At 43.9% G+C, this 20,253-nt stretch overlaps 1 protein-coding gene across 2 annotated transcripts in view; it reads left to right on the top strand.

Annotated features, from left to right (window-relative positions):
• Positions 1 to 20,253, top strand: part of ADAMTS12 (ADAM metallopeptidase with thrombospondin type 1 motif 12) — a 298,247-nt gene that overhangs the window by 6,321 nt on the left and 271,673 nt on the right. For both annotated transcript variants that reach the window (XM_059416968.1, XM_059416969.1), the window contains exon 2: positions 1,485 to 1,849. In XM_059416968.1, coding sequence (XP_059272951.1) covers positions 1,485 to 1,849 — 365 coding nt within the window. The remainder of the gene's footprint in view (positions 1 to 1,484; positions 1,850 to 20,253) is intronic.

The following is a 20,253-nucleotide window of genomic DNA, read 5'->3' as shown; positions in this document are numbered from 1 at the left end:
TGTTTTTAAAGATATATCCATGTTGCTGTGTGATCTCTTGCTCTGAACTGCTGCGATCAGAAGCAATAGTTCTGGATTTTTCTTTTTTTTTTTTTTTAATGTTTAAAAAACGGAGACTGTTCATTAGTACCTAAGAGTGAAAACTCTGTGCTCGGCCCCAAATTTCATCCAAGGCAGAAACGAACGATTTCACGAAGTGTGTTGGAAGGCAGTTATCTGGGAAAAGAGGCTGTTTTATAAATGTACCCCCATTAAGTCCGGTTCTTTTAATTAACCAGCTACAAATGTGCTCACTGATTGAGTGACACATTACGCGTCAGGCACCTGTGACGTGCAAGATTCTGGCCCCCAGAGGCTTCGGGAATAAAGTCTCATTAACAAAAAGCACGGTAAAATGAGGTATTCTGGGAGGTATGGAAAGTAAGGACCTGAGGGAACTTCAGCCAGGAACATTAGGAGAAAGAAGGGGGATTGGAGTTGGGACTTCCAAACCTAAATGAGAACAGACGGGCTGTCAGTGCAACAGACAGGGTAGCGGGAAGTAACAGCCGAAACTGCATAGGCTGGGAGGCGGAATGTCGCTGGGAGACGGCAGGTGGCACTTGTTTTCTCCCCTCTCTCTCCTGCTTCCACCCTGGCTCCTTTTCTTTTCTTTTTTTTCCCCTTTAATGCAAAAGTTGGTTATTTTACTAAGTGGCTCATGGTTTGCCTTAAATAGTCTGTAATCCCGAGTGATGATTTGCTCCTGTTAGATTCCTTGTTCTTCTCAAACATCGGGCTGAGGAGGAAGGGGTGGGAATTTAAGCGTGAGCAAGCCAAAAGGTGCGTGTATGTTCTCGCGTGTGGAAGGGACAAGCGTTCCTGTCTTGCGTTTTTAAAGTGGTAGTTTTCATCTTAACATTTTATTTTGTATACTTCGTTAACACAGAAAGAAAATGCGAGTTGGTTCTTTTAAGGACCCGTTTCCCGGCACGGAACGCGAACACCGTGACTGGTGTGAAGTTTGTCGGCGTGTATACGACCGACCGACCGGTTAGCTGTTTTTATTTTTCCTCGGACCCAAGTTAATGAGATGTTCCTGAGGCGTTTAAGCTCCTTCAAATAAACAGTGGAGCTCTGCGATTTGTATTCAAGAACTTGAGGCTTGAAACATTCCTTTCGCTGACCTTGCCCCTTTGCTAACAGAACGCCTCATGAATGAATTCATCTTAATTTGACTCTGGGAAAACATCTGCCCTCCAGAGTTGTGCCTGGGTGTCTGCTCAGACTGCCACGTGTCCTCAAGGAGGGGCCCCGAGTGGATTTGAGTTGTTCAGGGAATTTACTGTTGACAGTGTTTGTGCAGTAGATGGGACCTGCAGACTTCAGGCCAATGGTGCTATTTTGCCCTCAACACGCTAAGTTCCGAACGGCGGAGCGTTGACCTTGCTGTAGACTCCGCCGAGAGTGCTCGCCGTCTCATTCTTTGTCTTCTCTTCTTTCAGAGCATTTTCTCAAGGCCCTGCCCGAGTACCACGTGGTGGCCCCAGTCCGAGTAGATGCCAGGGGGCACTTTCTGTCCTATGGCTTGCACCATCCCGTCACTGACAACAGCAGGAGGAAGAGAGATGTGGATGGCTCAGAGGACCGGGTGTACTACAGAATTTCACATGAGGAGAAGGACCTGTTCTTTAACTTGTCGGTCAATCAGGGATTTCTTTCCAAAAGCTATATCTTGGAGAGGAGGTACGGGAACCTTTCCCACGTGAAGATGGTGGCTTCCTCAGCACCCCCTTGCCATCTCAGGGGCACAGTGCTGCAACAGGGTGCCAGCATCGGGACCGCAGCCCTCAGTGCCTGCCAGGGACTGGTGAGTGCCTGGGTCCCTCTCTCCCTCCTCTGCCCCCAGGCCCCTGTCCTCTCGGCTTACACACCCAGTACCCATGGGTTCACACACACCTTCAGTGTGTGCAAACTGAGCACTTGTGATGTGCGCGGTCCTGGCTGCCAAATGGGTTGGGGAAGAAATGCATAAAAGAAAAAGTTGACCGATCTGGAAGGTATGGAGAGTGAGGGCGCTGAGGACTCCGAGCAGGGAGAGCAACTTCAACCAGGGACTGCCTGGGAGCAAGGGAGGACTGGGGTTGCGTCTTCAGCCTCTGAGGCCTCTGTGAGGGTGTTGTGCCTCACTGGCTGGCCGGCCCGTTTTGAATTTGGAAAACTTGGATTTGCACTGAGTGAGAGGCTCACTGGTGTTAACGGTATTGTCAGCAGCTTTTGCGGTCTATAGTTGACTGTGTAGACTTCGTCATCAGACTTCATACAGAAACTTAGGCAGTCAGTTTATCCCTTCATGCCTTTCTTTTCTTTTCTTTTTTTTTTTTTTAAAGATTTTATTTATTTATTTGACAGAGAGAGATGACAAGCAGGCAGAGAGGCAGGCACAGAGAGAGGAGGAGGCAGGCTCCCTGCTGAGAAGAGAGCCCGATGCGGGGCTCGATCCCAGGACCCTGAGATCATGACCTGAGCCGAAGGCAGCAGCTTAACCCACTGAGCCACCCAGGCGCCCCATGCCTTCGTTTTCTTATCTATGAGATGGAGATTGTGACAGTACCCATCTCATATACCAGGGCGTGGCTTATGGTCTGCCGACCAAATCTGTTCATCTCTTGTTTTTATAAATAAAGCTTTACTGGAAACAGATAAGCCCACACGTTTGCATTCTCTAAGGTTGCTTTCGGACTACAACAGCAGATGAGTAGTTGGGGTCAGGACTGTATAACCCATGAGGCCCCAAAATTGCTATCTGGCTTTTATAGAAAAAAAATTTGCTGATCCCTATAGAATATTGTGGAAATTAAATGAATTAATATATATAAACACCTTAGAAGAGTGCTTATAAACAATACGCACTCAATGGGTGTTGGTGGCTATTATCTTTTTTTATGTTTCCAGCATACCAGGTACTAAAATATGTGGCATTGGCATATGAGGTAGTTTCCATATGTTCTTCTCTCCTGCTCTCCAGACCCCCATCTTGGTTGTATTGCGTAGATGATGAAGCTTGGAGATGTTGAATAAATTGCACAGTTCATTTGAGCCCGAGTCTTTCTACCAGTTGCACTCTGATCCCCTCATTTTCCGTAGTTTTGGGGAACCATGAATCTACTTTCTGTCTCTGTTATCTGCCTATTTGAAACCTTTGTTTTAATGAGTCCTCCAGGAGATTCTGGTGCTCACTGAAGTCTAACGGTCACCGGACTACAATAGTCACTCATAACCCTGTTTGAACATTAGGATCCATGGGGGGTTTTTTAAAAAAAAATTTTAAATTTTTTATTATGTTATGTTAGTCACCATACAGTACATCATTAGTTTTTGATGTAGTTTTCTAGGATTCATTGTTTACATATAACACCCAGTGCTCCATGCAGTATGTGCTCTCCTTAATACCCACCTGGGCTAACCCACCCCCCTACCCCCCTCCTCTCCAAAACCCTCAGTTTGTTTCTTGGAGTCCACAGTCTCATGGTTTGTCTCCCCCTCTCATTCCTCCCCTTCATTTTTCCCTTCCTTCTCCTAATGTTCTCCATGCTGTTCCTTATGTTCCACAAGTAAGTGAAACCATACAATAATTGACTTTCTCGGCTTGACTTATTTTACTCAGCATAATCCCCTCCAGTCCCGTCCATGTTGATGCAAAAGTTGGGTATTCATCCTTTCTGATGGCTGAGTAATATTCCATTGTATATATGGACCACATCTTCTTTATCCATTCATCTGTTGAAGGGCATCTTGGCACTTTTCACAGTTTGGCTCTTGTGGACATTGCTGCTATGAACATGGGGGTGCATGTGACTCTTTTGTTCACTACATCTGTGTCTTTGGGGTAAATATCCAGTAGTGCAATTGCAGGGTCATAGGGTAGCTCTATTTTTAATTTTTTTTAGGAATCTCCACATTGTTTTCCAAAGTGGCTGAAGCAACTTGTATTCCCACCAATAGTTTAAGAGGGTTCCCCTTTCTCCAAGTTCTCTCTAACATTTGCTATTTCCTGCCTTTTTAATCTTTGCCATTCTAATTGGAGTAACATGGTATCTCAATGTGGTTTTGATTTGAATCTCCCTGATGGCTAGTGATGATGAACATTTTTTCATGTGTCTGTTATAGCCATTTTTATGTCTTCATTGGAAGTGTCTGTTCATGTCTTCTGCCCATTTTTTGACATGATTATCTGTTTTGTGTGTGTTGAGTTTGAGGAGATCTTTATAGATCTTGAATATCAGCCCTTTGTCTATAGTGTCGTTTGCAAGTATCTTTTCCCATTCTGTGGGTTGCCTCTTTATTTTGTTGACTGTTTCCTTTGCTGTGCAGAAGCTTTTGATCTTGATGAAGTCCCAAAAGTTCATTATCACTTTTGTATCCTTTGCCTTTGGAGACGTGTCTTGAAAGAAGTTACTATGGCTGATGTTTAAGAGGTTACAGCCTACGTTCTCCTCTAGGATTTTGATGGCTTTCTGTCTCACATTGAGGTCTTTCATCCATTTTGAGTTTATCTTTGTGTATGGTGTAAGAGAACGATTGAGTTTCATTCTTCTGTATTTAACCGTCCCATTTTCCCCAGCACTATTTATTGAAGAAACTGTCTTTTTCCCACTGGATATTTTTTCCTGCTTTGTTGAAGCAATCAGACAACAAAAAGAAGTAAAAGACTTCTTTAGCAAAGAAGAAATCAAACTCTCTTTCTTCACAGAGACATGATACTTTATGTGGAAAACCCAAAAGACTCCACCACCAAATTTCTAGCACTCATATAGCAATTCAGTAATGTGACAGGAGACAAAATCAATGCACAGAAATCAGTTGCTTTCTTATACACTAACAGTGAAACTGTAGAAAGGGAAATTAAAGAACCAATTTCATTTACAATAGCACCAAAACCCGTAAGTTACCTTGGAACAAACCTAACCAAAGAAGTAAATGATCTATACTCAAGGAACTAGAGAACACCCGTGAAAGAAATTGAGGAAGACACAAAAAGATGGAAAAACATTTCATGCTCATGGATTGGAAGAATAAACATTGTTAAATTGTGTATGCTGCCCAGAGCTATCTATATTTTCAACGCCATCCCGATCAAAATACCAAAAGCATTATTCAAAGTGGTGGCACAAACAATCCTAAAATTTGTATGGAACCAGAAGAGACCCAGAATCGCCAAAGAAATGTTGAAAAAGAGAAACAATGCTGGGGGCATCACGTTGCTTGATTTCAAGCTTTACTACAAAGCTGTGATCACCAAGACAGCATGGTACTGGTACAAAAACAGACACACAGACCAGTGGAACTGAGGAGAGAGCCCAGATATGGACCCGCAACTCTTATGGTCAAATACTGTTTGACAAAACAGGAAAAAATATACAGTGGAAAAAAGCCAGTCTCTTCAGTAAATGATGCTGGGGAGCTTTTCAAAAGTACCCATTGCCCACCTGTCCTCCCGGATGCTCTGATTTGATGGGTCTGAGAGGGGAGCTCAGACATCTGTAATTCTTTAAAGCTCCCTGGGAAACTCTAACATGCGGTCAGTGTTGCCGGCCAATGGATTGGCGTGAGAGGGGATTAATTAACAGTATTAGCTAATATGACTCTACAGTTGCAGCTCTCCACAGTAATGCTCGTGTGCAGCCGGGGTTGAGAACCGCTGCTCTCAGTTGGCCCCTCTTTTCACCCTGTGCTTTGTAAGGGAGGTTGCACACTGTTTAGCATTATTCCAGGCTCGGGAACAGAATATTGGGATCTTTTCAATTTCACATGGCCCCAGGGAGCCATGAAGACAACCATCTGGGCGTTTTCATATTCAGATTCCAGATTCATATTGAGTACAGGGGCACAAAAAAGCAAATATGAACTAATGGACTAATGTGGTAGCCAAGATGATGGAAAATTTTAGATTCAAATTGCTGAATGATTTTTTTGCCAGAAGAGCCAGTCCACTTGCATTGCCTTGGAGCCCTTCACCCAGAATTGAGCAGTTAATGAACAGTTATAAAATAGGCACTAAAATCCAAAGGACTTTCTTTTCCTTTCTGTGAGCATACAAGCTGGCCAGCTTCAAGTTCATTTGCGATTAAGACCCGGTGCACCTGGGTGGCTCAGTGGGTTAAAGCCTCTGCCTTCGGCTCAGGTCATGGTCTCAGGGTCCTGGAATTGAGCCCCGCATTGGGCTCTGCTCAGCTGGGAGCCTGCTTCCTCCCTTCTCTCTTTCTGCCTGCCTCTCTGCCTACTGTGATCTGTCAAATAAATAAAATCTTAAAAAAAAAAAAAAAAGACCCAGTGCCCCTCATCAAAAGGATAGTGATTGGACGTGTGTCTGATTTCTCCTGATCAATTATCTGGGAATTTGACTTCTGTGTTATTTATTTTCCTTTCACCCAAACATGACCCTACACTCAAATCCACAGGATTTGAGCTTAGGATATATTCACTTTTAAGCCCCCACCCCCCAAACCTAAGGACAGAGGTGGCATTTGAGAAGGCTTTCTGAGGCTTATTTTTGTGAGTCTATTTCTGAGTTTTATGTTCTATTCCACCAGTAGAATCTTTACTACTGTAGTAGCTATATAATTAGTTTGGAAATCAAGTAGACCGATTCCTGCCATGTTACATTTTTTCAAACCTGCTTTAGTAATTCTTGTTCCTTTGCCTTTCCCTGTACATTTTAGAATAATCGGACCACAAAAATTTTCTGAGATTTGGTAGGAATTACGTTAAATCTATATATATAGAGAGAGAGATTTGGGGAATTAGCATGTGTTATGTTTAGTCCAATCCATGAACACAGTAGGTCTCTTCCAATTCTTCTCATGAAACTTATCCAGGTTGACTGGTGGGACTGAAAATGTCCAAAATACTAGGTTGTCTAGGTTGTCCGTCCTTCCCAAGATGAGAATTTTGTAGCTCCTTGGGCCCTCCCTTCTAAATCTCACTCTGATGGCATTTCTCACCAGGAAATCTCCCAGCCATTAAGTGGGCGGTCCTTACCAAGGGCAGGCCTGTACCACCTGTCAGGTAGTTAGTGTGATTAGAGAATGAGGCTGTTAAGTGGAATCAAAAATTGCCTTGTATTTTTTTTTTTTTTTTTCTAATTCACTTTTCTGGATCAGAGAATTTATTTGGGGAAAAATTAGTGAAAACTTTTTTTGCAAATTTGTTCCCTTGGTTTGTTCACTCCTATTTATTCTTGAAGTATTCTATTTTGGAGAGTTTTCTGATTCTAAATTAGTCTGGTAGAACGATAGTACTTTCTTCTGCGTGGAGCCTCACTGTGTCCCCTGCTGTTCAAAGATGGCCGCTGGTGGGATGACGGCATTTGATTCCCAGGGAGACTTAGCTCATCGATTCAGAGCAGATTTGGAGAAGAGTCTGCTCTGATGGAACCCAAGTTTCTATGGCTCGTTAGTATGATTTACGATTTCTTTTCAGTCCAAAGAATTCCAGTGCCCTTTTCCCTTTTGATAGGTTTTTAAGTGTCAGCTTGTCTCGAAAGCTGTGGCAAGAACCTTCATTTCCGTGACTGCCTTAACCCTCATAGGCCCCTTGCAAACTATTCCTGCCTGAAAAAAATGGATAATCCCATTAGTCAGCCCTGCTTATCTCACACCGCTATAGATAACAGCTTCAAATACTTGAGAAAAGTATCCTGACCTTTTGTCTCTTGTTGGCTGAGTAGGAGGAGTTGATCTCTTCACCGACAGTGCTGGGACACCTCAACAAAACTGTTCTTGTCAGGTCAACAGTGAAGGTCATGTTGCCGGTCAGTGCCTTTCTGATTTCCTTGTACTTGTGTTTCAGCACTATGTGACACAATTCCTATTTTTAAGTATTTTTTTCTCTTCGCTTAAGTGACACCACATTATTATGGTTTTACTCCTACCCACCACTCTGAGAGTTCCGTCTCCACCTCCTTTGCTCCTTTCTGTATCTTTTAATTAATAGAGTGTCCCAGGGCTTGGTCTGTGGCTCCCTCTTCTCTCACTTGACCCTCTTATTAGGTGGATCCTGACCAGCCGCAAATGCTATCAACTTCTCTGTCAGCCTGTCTGTCCGTCTGTCCATCTGTTCATTCATCATCTATCATTATTATCTATCGTCTACGTAATGATCTATTTGTACAGTTACCTGTTTGCCTTTTGTATCCACCTGTCTATCTCTCGCTCCTCTGTCATCGTATCTTTCTCCATCTCTTTATACTTATGTGAATAACTACTCAATTTATTTATTTATTTGATATTTCCTTATAACTCCAGCTCTTGGCCATCTCATATGTATGCCTAATAGGAATCTTAAATTTGACACGTTCAAAGAAATATTCTTTTTTTTTTTTTTTTCCTGAGGATTTGATTTATTTATTTGACAGAGAGAGGGAGAGAACGAGCACAAGCAGGCCGAATGGCAGGCAGAGGGAGAGGGAGACGCAGGCTCCCTACTGAGGTGGAAGCCCAACCCAGGGCTCCATCCCAGGACCCCGAGATCATGACCTGAGTTGCAGGCAGACATTTAACTGACTGAGCCACCCAGGCGCCCCCAAGCAATATTCTCTATTCCCTCCTCCTGTCATCTTTCCGATTGCTGTACGTGTCAACTCTGTTCTTCTGGTTACCCAGGCCCAAACCCATGGAATTATTATTGACTCATCTACTTCTCTCCCACTCTGTATTTATTCCTGTCAAATCCTGTCGGCTCTTCCATCCCAGTGTGTGCAGAATCAATTACTCGTGTCACTTCCACAGCTAACACCCTAGTCCGCTCGTTCTCAGCAGTAGTTTTGCCCTATAGGGGACATTTGGGGATGTCTAGAGATATTTTTGGTTGTCACACCTGGGAAGGGGGAGATTGCTTCTGGATTCTAGTGAGAGATGTTGGAAACTTTCTACAGTGCACAGAACGGCCCTCTGCAGCAAAGGATTATATGGTATAAAATATTAATCATTTCGAGGTTGAGAAACTCTCCTCTAGTTCTAGTCACCATTCTGTCTCTCCTGGACCACAGCACTGACCTCCCAAGTGGTTCCCCACTTCCTGTGTTAATTCCCTGCAAGTCATTTCTCACAGCGGTACACTGGACTTTTGAACACATTTATAGAGCGGTGCACTCTGCTTCTTAAAATCTCCGCTTATTTCCCACCACAGCAGGATAAAATCCAAATGTCTTGTCCTGGCTGCCAGGCTCCCTCTGACCTGCTCCCGGCCTGCCTCGCTGCCCTCCTGCCCCATCCCCGTGGCCTCCTGCCTAGTTCTGCAGTCACGCTGCCCAGAATTCTCTCTGGCCTCATCGCCTTTGCATTCATGTTCTGTCTAGAATGCTCTTCCCTCAGACTTCCACGTAGATGCCCCTTCTTGTCTCTCAGATCCCCGCTCATGATCTTCCCTGGCCGTTCAGTCTACAGAGACACCTCCAGAGTTCCATCACATTGCCTGTTTTATTTTAAAAAAGAACCGGCAATACCTGCTATTTTCTTCTCCTTTTTGCCTAACTCTTCTTTCCCTCACCCTGTCTTGTTCACGCATGTTTAGCCGTGTTCCGTAGTAAACCTTCAGTAAATCATGGTTGCAGGGATGGACGTGTTTATTTCAGCCGTTAGCCTTTTCCTGCCCCACGTGTCTGCAGACCGTCCCTGGCTGTGGCTTCACGATGAGATTATGGTTCCTCAACGACTCAACCAAGGGCCGGAAAGCCATCTATTGACTTCTAAAACATAGTCTGCTGAAATGGTCCCTGAGTCACTTCGGGTGGGTTCCCAGGGCACTGGCTCCTCGTGATGGCGGTGTGATGTCGCTCTGCTCTGTGGCCCTCCTGGGTTCATCACTCTAAGAACGCTGGGACTGCCACCATCATGTTGAGTTTGGGAAGGGGACACTGCTGTCAACTCTGCTGTTCTCTTCTGGGCTTGGGTCAGACCTTTTCTTCTTCTTCAAAGTGTAATTTTTAGTAAGACTCTTTTAGAAAGTTTGCATTAAAAGGAAGGAAAGACAATACGAATAATGACCTGAAACTTCTCTTCGCTTTGGCTGTGCTGGGTGTAGGCTGAGCTCCAAGAGGGTTTCTAACCAAGTGCTGGGCTTTTGATCTGTAGCAAGGGTCGCCCCACTGTTAATCCCCCTGCTGAGGGGTACACAGAAGCATAATTGTCTCCTGAGTCCTGTGCCCAATCACAAGCCTCTGAGAAAGGAGGAGAATATCTCACCCCAGAGTCAGGCCCATCTTTGTTTCTACTTCTTTCCAGGTGTTTCTTGTAAGGAATAGCTACTTGCTTCAGGGGAATCCCCAGCCGAAGGTGGCTGGGCCCCCCAGGGCAGTTTGTGCTTTGCCAACCCCATAAAAGCACCCCATCACAGAGACCAGTGAGGGCTGAAATCCAGCTCTCACGCTGCTAATGGAACTAAATCCTAGTTTCAGGAGGAAGAGAGGGATTTTTATAAGCTCTTTGCCCAAAGTGGAGCCTCTTTTTTTTGTTTGTCAACTTAGGTGCCTTTTAAAATTCATCTGTCTGAAAGGGATACCTTTATAATTTCATCTGTCTCTCTTGCATACCTTCTTGCAATTTGCCCAAATGTGTGCTATTAGAATAATCCCGGAGCCGCCTACCCACAGGATTTGGGCTGGCTCTGTGGCCCCCAGGTGACAGTCACATGAGGACACAGTCTCCCATTGTTCGCACCCAAAGCCGGAGGTGCTCAGTTTCATATAGCAGTATGGAGAGTTGGGCTATGTATGGGCATTAAGAGCAGATCCTTTTCCTTTTTTGTTTTTTCTGAAGATTTTATTTATTCATTTGACAGAGAGAGAGGGTGCACAATCAAGGAAATGGCAGGTAGAGTGAGAGGGAGAAGCAGGTCCCCCTCTGAGCAGGGAGCCCGATGCAGGGCTTGATCCCAGGGCCCTGGGATCATAACCTGAGCCAGAGGCAGACGCTTAACTGACCAAGTCACCCAGGCGCCCCAGGGGAGCCTTTTCCATTGACCTCCCGAAAGTCTTGATCAAAACGTTTTCCCAACCTCTTCTTCAATTCAAGGTGAAGAACAAGTCTGTGTCTATTTCCCGAGATTATTGGGTTCTTGGCTTCGGATCTCCAGTGAACAGCTGCTTGAGCTGGACTGAGGGAGGAGGCTTTCTCAAGAAGAGACGGTTACATAAATGCTCAGATCCTACCGACATGTCAGAGAAACACATTTCCACCCAATACCCATGTTTGAAGTCACCCCTGTTTCCTTGATTAGTCAGCTTTGCATTGAGGTGAAGAGAATTTTGATTTATGTCAGCAGAACAAATGGAAGGTATGCTCAAAAATAAGATTTAATTCTAGGCTGTGGGCCACTATGAAGCCTTGGAGTGGTCCTCCAGCCTCTCACTACCAAGACCTCAGATTTTGCTACCGCATGCTGTTATAACACTGTAACTCTGGGAACTTTGTTAGGTTCTCATTTCCATAAGTGCAAGAATTAAGTGTTCTCTGTGTTTCGCTGTGCAAATGCTGTCAGTGACATGAATGATATGTAAACCTCTAAGCTCAAGCATGGCACCTCCACCGACAGAGGGGTGGGCTTCCTACCACATGAGTCCCTCAGTGTGGGTTAATTCTTGACCCAGATGGAAAGGTCTGCGTGTTCTTTTTCCATACAATCAAAGAATGTAACCATTTCTGCCCTCTTGTTCTTGAACTCTGGCTGAAGGGGTGATGTAGCCAAGGAATGAAATGCACTGGCAGAGCTGTGTGGGAAAACTTCCCCAGCATGGCTTCTTGCCTTGCTTCCTGATCTGGAACTCTGTGGCTTGTTTGCAGAAAACAGTCCTTTTGAGTTGTGGGATGCCTCTGGGTCAGGGTTTGTTGTTCCTCAGCAGGAGGGATGGAAAGGCTCTGTGTATCCTCTAACCCTGCTCCCAGGCTGAGGAATTCCCTGTGACCCCTGACCTTTGGGGGTTGCCCGGTCAGACCCATGCTTACTCTGACCTGAGACTTTGGAACAGGGCCTCTGGCTGGCGGGAGAGTCCCCTCCTCACCATCAGTGCTTTGTGTTAGAGGCTCAGAAACATGAGTTTCCCCCCGCCCTCCCTTTTTTGTCTTTCTGCTTCCTTTTCAGTTCATCTTGTGAGTTCCCAGCATGATATACAGGAAGTGAGAGAGAGAACTGTAGAACCTGTATTTCAAGAAGCGGCATTATTTTCTTTCTTTTACTGGGTTGTGAGTTAAGGGCCTTCTCTGTGGACCAAGCACAGGTCAGGAGCTTGGTCCTGAAGGAGCTGACCTTCAGCTAACCGGAGCTGAGAGGCCAGGTGCTCTGTTGTTACTGGTTCATTACTTAGCTTATGGTTTCACACGAATTTAGCTAGAGATGTTACTCTCTCCTCCTCTGTCTCTCTTCTCTGAAGACTATTTGGAATCTCATTTCTGTTTTCATTACAGAGACTGAAGACAAAATGTCCAGAGTTTCCCACTTGATGTTCCTGTATTAACATTCCTCCTCTTTTTTGATGGAGTGTGAATCATAAGTCCAGGGAGCTTAAATATTAGCTTTCAGAAAGCTCTAGTTCCTTTCACAAATGTCTCCTTTGACTAACAGATATTAATAAGAGCTTTGAAAAATGAGAAAACAGGAGGCCTGAGTTTTATGTTTTGTAACTGAAAAAAATGTTTCGCTTGGTTGCTGGAGATGATCTTTCAGTGTGACCTAACTGATTTATTTTTGACCAGACAACCTATGTCAGAGGGACACGGAACGGAACCAGGTCTGTGGAGACTTGGCATATTTTTCATACAGAGCAATCACACTGGATTTGGGAGTCGGAGGAACTGGACTCAATCCTACTTCTGTGTGATCTTAGTTGAGACCCTTTGCCTTTTTTGAGTCTGTTATTTGAGTGGATTGAGTCCTTGCTGTGAAATGTGTGGCCCTCGGACCACTGGCATGAACATCGCTTGGGAGCTTATTACTAATGCAGATTCTCAGGTCCTACCAGGATTTCCTGAATCAGAACCTATATTTTAACAAGATCCTCGGGTAATTTGTATGTGCATAACTATTTGACAGGCATCGGTCCACCGCACCTAGAGACACTCATTCTGGTTGAGTTCTCCTTTCTACATACTGCAACCTTGTGGCAAATTGTTGGCCTGAACATCTCATGAAGCTTGGAAGCAGTAGGGGGGGATGCTGCTGTCCCAGTGGATGTTGGTGGATAGAAGGTTGGAAGAGGAATCTTAGATAATGTGATTCCAAAAAAAAAAGACTGAAAAGATACACGAGAGCTTGGGAGCCAAATAAGAGGGGCTCTGCTGGCCAGGGGTGCTCTCTGTCATCCTTTGCTTCTCTTCTGTCCTCCATGGCATTTTGTTATATTAGAACCCTCGGCCCTGGCATGGAGAGCTCTTCCCAGGACAATTTCCCGTTGTTCTCAAGTTCTTTAATCTCCTCCCTGATGAGTATGCTAAACAATTATCTTTTGTTTTGGGGTCTTCATCTAAGCTGTTGAGAACAGATAGGCTTTCCTGACCTTCCAAAGACTAGGAGAGACCCTAACAACTGATACTGTTTAGACTTTCATTCCTGCTCCCAAGAGGATGGAGCCTTGCTGATGCTAAGTTTGGGTCAACAACGAGGAAACCTTAATGTTTATAAATACTCCCTTAAGAGATTGTAAGTGTGGAGTTTTCCAGGATGTTCAGGAAAGTCTAGGAATAAAGGGGCAATGGCAAAGCAAGAATGAGGCTTTCCCCTCAGTTCTGGGAGGATGTTCTTGCAGAGAGGGCCCCTTTCTCTTGCAGAGAGGGCCAACATTCTCAGCTTATCTCTGATGACTGATCCTACCCCCTCCCCGACAAGCTGTGGGTTTTCTGGGCTTTCTTTTTGGCTTTCCTTCCTTTTTCTTACTCTTGCTGTGTTTTAGATATTTTTACTATCTTTTGTTTTTTTTTTTAACAGATCTGTAACAGGAACCCATGAAGTGGAGCAGTTAGCTAAATTGAGGCTTATTTAACTTATATAAGTTTTAACTTCCAAAACAGGTATATTTAACTTATATAACTTTATATGTTACATATTTTATAATATATGTTTTATATGTTATATATTACTTATAAATTCTTCAAGTAATTTACATCAGTTATATATAATAGTATATATTAATTAAATTAATCACATTTAGTTATACCTCTTATATATCATTTATTAAATTATATTTCTTTTTTTCTTTCTTTTTTTTTTTTTTTTGAGAGAGAGAACATGCACACTAGAATGAGCCAGAGGGGAGTGGTACAGAGGGAGAGGGAAAGTCTTAAACAGGCTCCATGCCCAGTGTGAAGCCCAGTGCAGGGCTGGATCTCAGGACCCAGAGATCATGACCCTGAGATCATGACCTGAGCCAAAATGGAGAGTCAGCTGGTTAATCAACTGAGACATCCAGTTGCCCCAATTATATTTTTAATCTTGGGTCACCTAGCTGGATTAGTTGGAAGACCATGCAACTCTTGATCTTGGGGTCATGAGTTTGAGTCCCACGTTAGGTGTAGAAATTACCTAAAAATAAATAAATACATAAACTTAAAAAAATTTTCTTATCTCCTTTCCAATCTCTGTGTAGCTTGATAGAGAAAGAACAATGGAAATAGGCTGTTCTAGCAGAGCTTCTGGATGAGATGGAGTTTACTGGAAGAAGAGAAGCAGACTCTGGGGTGTGTGTGTGTGTGTGTGTGTGTGTTTGTGTGTTAGGTATGAGAAGAGGGCACTACCTAATGCAGAATAAGTCCACAGAAAGAGGTTTTTATCTAAAGCTATGTTGCAGGAGAAATGGCTGAAATCACAGTTACAGTTATAGTTAAGTTAGTTAAGTACAGTTAGTTAATTTACAGATACAGGTATAGTTAAGTGTGTAAAAACAGCCTTGACCCTCATTCATTTGCAATTGCATTGTACCGGAGGGTACATCTGACCTTGGATGATGACTGAGGGACAACCATCCAATTTCCCTTCGGGGTGAGTTTTCTTTTTTCTCTGGAAGGTTGTGATAGCAGTAGCCATGGCAAATGACCAGGAAAGGATTTTGAGATCCAGTGATAAATGCTTTACATCCTTTCTCTGGAAAGGATTTGCTATTTCATTAGTTAATTCTGTTTACATTAAACTGTTTTAATAGAGAGACGCAAATTTGGTAAGCAGGCTTTTCTTCCTTTTTACTCTAATCTCCAGGCCAGTCCCCTGAGATTTAGGCTTTTATTAATCAAAAACATCGGACCTGGAGTTGAGGGACCTGTGCTTTGTGTCCGACACTCCTGGCTCGCAGAAGCGCTAAGGCACGTCCCTTCACACCTGTGGTCCCAGGTTTCTGGTCTGTGAAAGGAAGGTGATGATTCATGGGCAGCTAAAAACCTCTCCTTGAAAAGTAAATCTGAAAAATTAAAGTCAACCTGGGTGGCTCAGTGGGTTGAGGCCTCTGCCTTCGGCTTGGGTCGTGATCCCAGGCTCTCTGCTCGGTGGGGAGCCTGCTTCCTCCTCTCTCTCTGCCTGCCTCTCTGCCTACTTGTGAGCTGTCTGTCACATAAATAAATAAAAATCTTTAGAAAAAAAAATATGTGAGAGTGAGAAATTGTGTTCTAGGCTGAGAGGTGCCAGAGGTGGGCACTGACATTTTCTGTGCTGTGGAATTGGATGGCTAGCAGAAGGAAGATGCTGATACGAGAACTTTCCCAGTGATAATTTTCCCTGGAGATTTCCTGAGGTCACTTCAGTGAGAGGCAGCTAGTGTTTAGAGCCTGGCAGATTCTTGAGTTAGATAGATTTTGGTAAATTTGGGCAAATGATCTTTGAGATTGTAATATGTGGCTAATCTAATAACACCTTTTTTTATTGTTGCCTGTAAGGATTAAATGAAATATTGATTACGTAACACTGTCTTTTACAGAGCAAAGGTTTAAGAAACTGTAGCCATTACTATTATTGATACCATTATTTTTCATGTTACTGTTACAATTGTAGAATAAGTAGAAGATTCAGTTCTCTAGAAAATGGCTTTTCTAATGTTCAAGTATTTATTCCCATTTATTTAATTCCAGTTATTTATTCAAATTAAAATTATTTATTCCTATTTATTTGCAGTGCCCTGGGATTAACATATACTTTATTATTCATCATTTACTCTTTTGGACAAGAAAATTAATATTTTCAATTACTTCTTTTTCCTCACACACATTTTTCTGCCTTAAGCTTGGGCATTTAAAGTTTTTACTCTCTTTCTGCCCGTCTTCACCTTTTATTACTGATCCAGAGGAAGAAAAAATAATCTAGAGTACAAATCACCCCAGGAGAAGACTCCAGATTTTCCTCCCCAGTTATAATTGTTTTTTGTTTTGTTTTGTTTTTGTTTTTTGTTTTTTGTTTTTTAAGCAGGTAATACATTCATGGGCTGCAACATTTAAAAAATACAAAAAGACTTATGAAGCAGCTTGTACTGTCACCTACCTCTGCCTCCCAGGGACCTCCCAGAATTGCTCTGCCTAGCCTTCAAGAGGTATTATTCTAGACTACTTTTGTGTGTAGTAAAATACACATAACAGAAACTAACCACTTTAATGTCTGAAGTTCAACGGCATGAAGGACATTTGCATTCTTGCACAACCCCAGAACTGTCTCAGCTTCCCAAATCCCGTACCCATTAAACTACAGCTCCCCATCCGAGTCTTCCCCTTAGCTCTTGGCAACCCCTGTTTTACTTTATGTCTCCATAAATGGGACTACTCTAGGGACCTCAAAGAAATGGACTCATACTGTATTTGTTCTTTTGTGACTGGTTTCTTTCAATTAGCATAATTATCTTCAGGGTTCAACCATGTTGTGGCACGTGCTTCTCCCCCGCAACCCCACCATGGTTTTACTGAGGTATACTTGGTATTCAGAAAAATGACACAAAATTAATATATCCAGAGTAGTACATTTGGAGTTATGTATGTACTTATGTTACTGTTAACACAACCCAGATAATAAACATACCCATCATGTCCAAAAGTTTCCATGTATCTCTTTTTCTTTCTTTCTTTTCCTTTTCTTTTTTGCGGTAAGAACACTTGACATGAGGTTCTTCCTCTGACATTTTTCAGTATACAACACCTTATTGTTAACTACAGGCTCTCATGTATAGCAGATCTCTGCTACTCACTCCCCTTGTACAACTGTGACATTTATACCCATTGAACAGTTCCCCATATCCTTCTCCCCCACCCTCTGATAACCACCCTTCTAGTCTCCACGTTACACCTTTGACTATTTTTGATGCTACTTTTAAGAGGAATCATACAGCCTTCATTTTATGATGGAATCATGTCACTGAGCATAATGTCTTCCAGCCCCATCCCTGTTGTCACGATAGTGGCGTTTCCTCCTTTTCTAAGGCTGTGTAATATTCCACAGCTTACACATTTTCTTTACCCTTTTATCTATTGATGGACTTTGGGTTATTTTCATCCTTCAGGTTTTATGAGTAATGCTGCAATGGACATGGGAGTATACATATCTCTTTGAGATTCTGATTTCAATTCTTTCAGATATATTCCTGGAAGGGGGATTGCTGGGTGACATGGTAGTTCTATACTTATTTTTTTTTTTAAACAGTCTCTATATTATTTTCCAAAGCAGTTGCACTAATATTTTATATTCCCTCCAACAGGGTATGAGGGTTCCAATTTCTACACATCCTTCCCAGCAATTCTTAGCTTTTAATTTTTTAAATCATAGCTATGCCCAACAGGTATGCAGTGATAGCTCATTTTGGTTTTGATTTGCATTTCCTTGGTGACTACTGATGGTGAATATCTTATCATAGACCTGTTGGCCATTTGTATTTTCCTTTCCGAGGCTGAATAATATAGATCATTAATAATCGAGATAATAGATCATTATTACATACGATAATATAGATTGAGGATATATAATAATCTCTTCTTTCTAATTAATTATTCAGTCTTAAATTGGAAGGAAATTTTTAGTGTAGACCTTAAAAATTTTAGTGTCTGTGTGGAGAACAGAAATTATGACTGTCACCTGGAATTACCGGACCGGAGGTGGAGCCTGGTGGTCTGATAGGACGAATCTCTGAGCACAGAGCCAGAAGATCTGCACTCCAAGGCCTCCCATGACTTCATTCAGGGAGTTGGTTTTGACAGCGAGGTGCAATGAATGACTTCCCATAGGTCCTCTGTGTGTTTCGTTAATGTCCACCTTGGTAATATTCCCCAGCAAGAGCTTACACAGGAAGAGAAATCCCAGCACCTGACTGCTGCCGTTACTAAGCGTCCACAACATCAGACACGGTCATTGTGGCGCACTGTTGGAAGGAGCTCTTAGACGGCTAACCGCTGACATGGAACTGGGCTGTTGGCAAGCACTGTGAATGCTATAGGACCCTATAAAAGAAGGACCCAGTGGTGTCTGGGATTTGGGAGGCTTTTTTGAGAGGCTAGTTTTTGATCTGAGCTTGGAGGACAAACAAAAGACTGGAAGAGAGCATTTCTGGAACATGCGTCTGGGCCCTGGAGCAAGAAGCGCAAAGAGAGCCTCTTGGAGGAACAGCAAGAAGGTGCTGTGGGCAGTGAGCACTCTCTGTCTCACAGGTTTCAATTGACTCATTCCCTTATTTATGGCAATATGTCCATACTAATACATTATCATTTCATGTGATATGCCATTATTTACTGCGATGCTCAGTGACCTCAGTTTGGACAGTGGGGGCCCTTCCATCTGGTTTCTGTGTCCTTCTGACTTGTCTCATCCTTGTCTGAGCACGCTGTTGTTTTCAGTACAGTAAGATGTTCTAAGATCACCTTGTATCTTCCCAGCCCTAGAATCAGTCACTTCTTCTTCTTTTTTTTTTTTTTAATTTATTTATTTGATGGAGAGAGAGATCACAGGTAGGCAGAGAGGCAGGCAGAGAGAGAGGAGGAAGCAGGCTCCCTGCCGAGCAGAGAGCGGATGTAGGGCTTGATCCCAGGACTCTGAGACCATACCCGAGCCAGAGGCAGAGGCTTAACCCACTGAACCAGCAGGTGCCCCGAATCAGTCACTTCTTCAGGGAACTTTCCCTCTGCAACGACCACTCCCCTGCCAGAAGAGTGGTATTTAAGCGAAGATCTGGGCACTAGACGTGCTCATCGCTACTGGGTGTTGCCACTCCGGGCTCTCTCAGTGGAACGCGTAGACGTGCGTACCTACACATAATCAAGACACACAAGTCCACCTACAGTCTATAGTCTCTGTACCTATGTAGGAAGTCATGAATTTATACCAATACCTTCAATTCCAGATCAAGACCACAGGATTCATTCTGGTTTTCTCTCTTTCCAAATTTGTCAAAAGAGCTTCTCTGACAACGACCACTGGTTCCTGTTACTCTTGGCATATTTTCTCCCTGGCCTGTGCCCCGTGCCCCGCTGCAGCCGCTGCCCTCTTGGATGGACACCCTCCTCACCTCAAATGCGCTTCCTGTTCCCCCCGCAGAAGCCTCAAGGGACTGCTCTCCTCACCTCACTTAGAGTCTGGCCCTCAGGCCAGGCCACGGGCTCTGATTCTCTAGCTAGGCTGTTGCCCTGTGGGGTTGTGAGGGCTCAGAAACTAGCTTGGAAACCCAGTGTTGCTTTTGCCTTGTTTGCATTCTGAGGTCTGTTCCCCTGCATCCCACATCTCCCCACCGCAGAGATCTTTTCACTCTACTCAGGCGCTGATGTGCTGCTCTGGTCCACCTCAGGGATCCCTGGTCCCTGACCTCCCTACTCCAACCCATGCAGATGCCTTCTGCCTCCTGACTACTTAGGGGCTTTAGAACTGAGTTGTTGAGGACGAGAGGAGAGTAGGGAGGGGGAAGGCACCTTGTCCGTAATTTGACCACGTGTGTCTGGGGATCACCAAATGCCTGTCCAGGTCAGGTGTTCTGTGATGCCACCAGGGCTGATGACAGATTCTCAGCCCAGCCTTGGTACGTTCCTCTGTGTCCACCACGTCTGGCTCTGCCTTTGGAAGCTGTCCTTGCTTTTGCTTCTGGCCTTTGTGCTCACACCTGCTACCCTAGCTCTGGACGTAATGCCCACTTTGCTGGTGTCCTGGAGTCTTCTGCCCTTGTCTGAGTTACCTGCAGGGCCTCTGCCCTAACCATTAGATGGCTTAGCTGGAGAGGCTGCCCCAGTCCTTGGCAGCATGCCTGTTTCCTATTTCCCTGTGTTTTTCCCTGTTTCCTATTTC

This window comes from Mustela nigripes, chromosome 12 (genome assembly GCF_022355385.1).
Source record: "Mustela nigripes isolate SB6536 chromosome 12, MUSNIG.SB6536, whole genome shotgun sequence".
NCBI lineage: Eukaryota > Metazoa > Chordata > Mammalia > Carnivora > Mustelidae > Mustela > Mustela nigripes.
This window is presented reverse-complemented; position numbering and strand designations above follow the sequence as displayed.